The 2,211-nt window shown below is 59.7% G+C and overlaps 1 protein-coding gene across 1 annotated transcript; it reads left to right on the forward strand.

The window, feature by feature from the left end:
• Positions 1-1,143: 1,143 nt before the first annotated feature.
• Positions 1,144-1,917, forward strand: LOC104404270 (active breakpoint cluster region-related protein-like; the record flags this gene model as incomplete). Its single annotated transcript, XM_010012659.1, has 2 exons — positions 1,144-1,248; positions 1,732-1,917. Coding segments are annotated over 2 exons (291 nt in total), but the record flags the coding sequence as incomplete, so codon positions are not given.
• Between the last annotated feature and the right edge of the window lie 294 nt (positions 1,918-2,211).

The raw sequence follows: 2,211 nt of genomic DNA on the forward strand, positions 1-2,211 counted from the left end.
CCAGGCTGAGGGAAGCAGGAAGAGCCTGTGACTAATTGGTGGCAAAGAGCCCACAAGCTCCCAGTGCACAAACCTGCTCCCCCCGTGCACCCCTGTGCTGCACCGATCACTGGGTCCCAGCATTAGCAGGGCAGCCTGGCAGGGAGCTGTAGGGTGGGCACCCCGGTTAGCACAGCAGCACCCAGGGCTGGCTGGTGCATGTCAGACTGGGACAGGGAGATGCTGGGCCACGGGCATGCCCCCACCAGGCTGGGTGGCAAAGCCTGGTTCCTGAGTGTGGTTTTTAAGTGGGGATCCAAGGCGTGCCGGGCATTCAAGGCGGTACAGGGACTGGGATGCCTGGCTGAGGGTCCCAGAGCCGCCCAGCCGAGCCATGCATCACCCATTTCCCTGCTCCATGAGGGTCATGGAGCATCGGTGCTGCAGCAGACCTGGTCACTAACTGAGCTGGCAGCAGCAGGTCCCCACACAGCCCGGGACCTGTCCCAGTGCCTCTGTGCAGTGACCGTTGGGGTGGCACTTTCCTGGGAAAGCCTCAGCTGGGAAAAGGGTGGTGCTGGATCACATGGGAGCACCACAGAATCACAGGATTGTTTAGGTTAGAAAAGGGCTTTAAGATCATTGAGTCCCACTTTAACCCAGCACTGCCAACGCCACCACTAAACCGTGTCCCTAAGCGCCACATCTACACGTCTTTTATATACCTCCAGGGCTGGTGACTCAACCCCTTCCCTGGGCAGCCTGTTCCAGTGCTTGACAGCCCTTTCAGTGAAGAATTTTTTCCTAATATCCAACCTAAACCTTCCCCTGTCACTGCTTGAGGCCATTTCCTCTCCACCGCCGGGCATGATTTCACTGGGCGCCGCTGGACTCTGCCTTGGGAGAGTCCTGCAGTGCTGTGCACCACCCTGGAATGCTGCCTGCAGCGCCGGGCTCCCAGCCAGCCTGGAGCAGGGAGGGCAGTGAAGCCCCCAGCTGGCTCCAGGCTGGCTGTGCCGCCCAGTGGGCACATGCCCAGCCCTTGCCATTGTGCTTCCCTACTCTGGTGGGGACATGTGCCCATGCAGGGATGGGCTGGTGGGATGAGGGGTGTCCTCCTGTGCTGCCTGCTGCCTCAGCCAAGCTCCTTGCTGTGTTGCACAGGGCGAGCGAGATGCTGGAAAAGGCCTGGAGATGCGGAAGCTGGTGCTCTCTGGTTTCCTGGCCAGCGAGGAGATCTACATCAATCAGCTGGAGGCCCTCTTGTTGGTGAGCACAGCCCCTCCAGGGATGTTCAATAGCAGGCATGGATGGATGGATGGATGGATGGATGGATGGATGGATGGATGGATGGATGGAAGCGAGTCATCTCTTCCTGGACAGCTTCCCAAAGGCAGGCCTGGCCCAGCTGCTACCTGTGCAGGAGCAAAGCTGCAGGAGCAGTGCTGGATCCAGCCTTGCTCTGGCCCGGCCGCCCCATGTCACCTCCCCTGCTGCTTGTGTGCCTGATGGGGAGGTATTTATAGCCCCATTTCCTCTTGCGGACTCACTGGCCCTCATGGTGGAGATGCTGTTGCACAATGTGAGCTCCCCGCTGCCATGGGGAACCTCTGGGGGTGCACGAGCCAGGAGCAGCCCCTTGGTCCAGCTGCTCGCCCAGACCCATCTTTGCTACCGTCTCAGATCCCCCCCACCTTAGCATTCCCCTCCCAGCTCTAGTCTCAAATGCTCTCCCTTCTCCTCCCTTGGCAGCCTATGAAGCCACTGAAGGCCACAGCCACGACATCGCAGCCTGTCCTCACCCTCCAGCAGATAGAGACAATTTTCTACAAGATCCAGGACATCTATGAGATCCATAAGGAGTTCTATGACAGCCTGTGCCCGAAGGTGCAGCAGTGGGACAGCAACGTCACGATGGGCCACCTCTTCCAGAAGCTGGTATGGCCTTTCCCAGGGCTTGCTCTTCTTGGAAGAGGAGGAGGGCCAGGGAGATAGAGCACCACGCTGTGGGGCTCAGCTCATGCCCTGCCATCTCTTCACCAGTGGCCGTGGGACTTGTTGCATCCCTCCCTGCAGCAGCCCTTGCTGCTTCCCTGCGGTGATGCCCATAGTTGGTGGGTTCTGGGGGCAACCATGGCAGGGTTTTGGCTGGAGATGCATGGTGTGGCTTTACCATGGGGCTGGCAGGAGCCCAGGCATGTTGGTGACCCTCTGGGGAGAGGCAAAAGGTTG

This window comes from Nestor notabilis, unplaced genomic scaffold (genome assembly GCF_000696875.1).
Source record: "Nestor notabilis isolate BGI_N333 unplaced genomic scaffold, ASM69687v1 scaffold20884, whole genome shotgun sequence".
In the NCBI taxonomy this organism is placed as follows: domain Eukaryota; kingdom Metazoa; phylum Chordata; class Aves; order Psittaciformes; family Psittacidae; genus Nestor; species Nestor notabilis.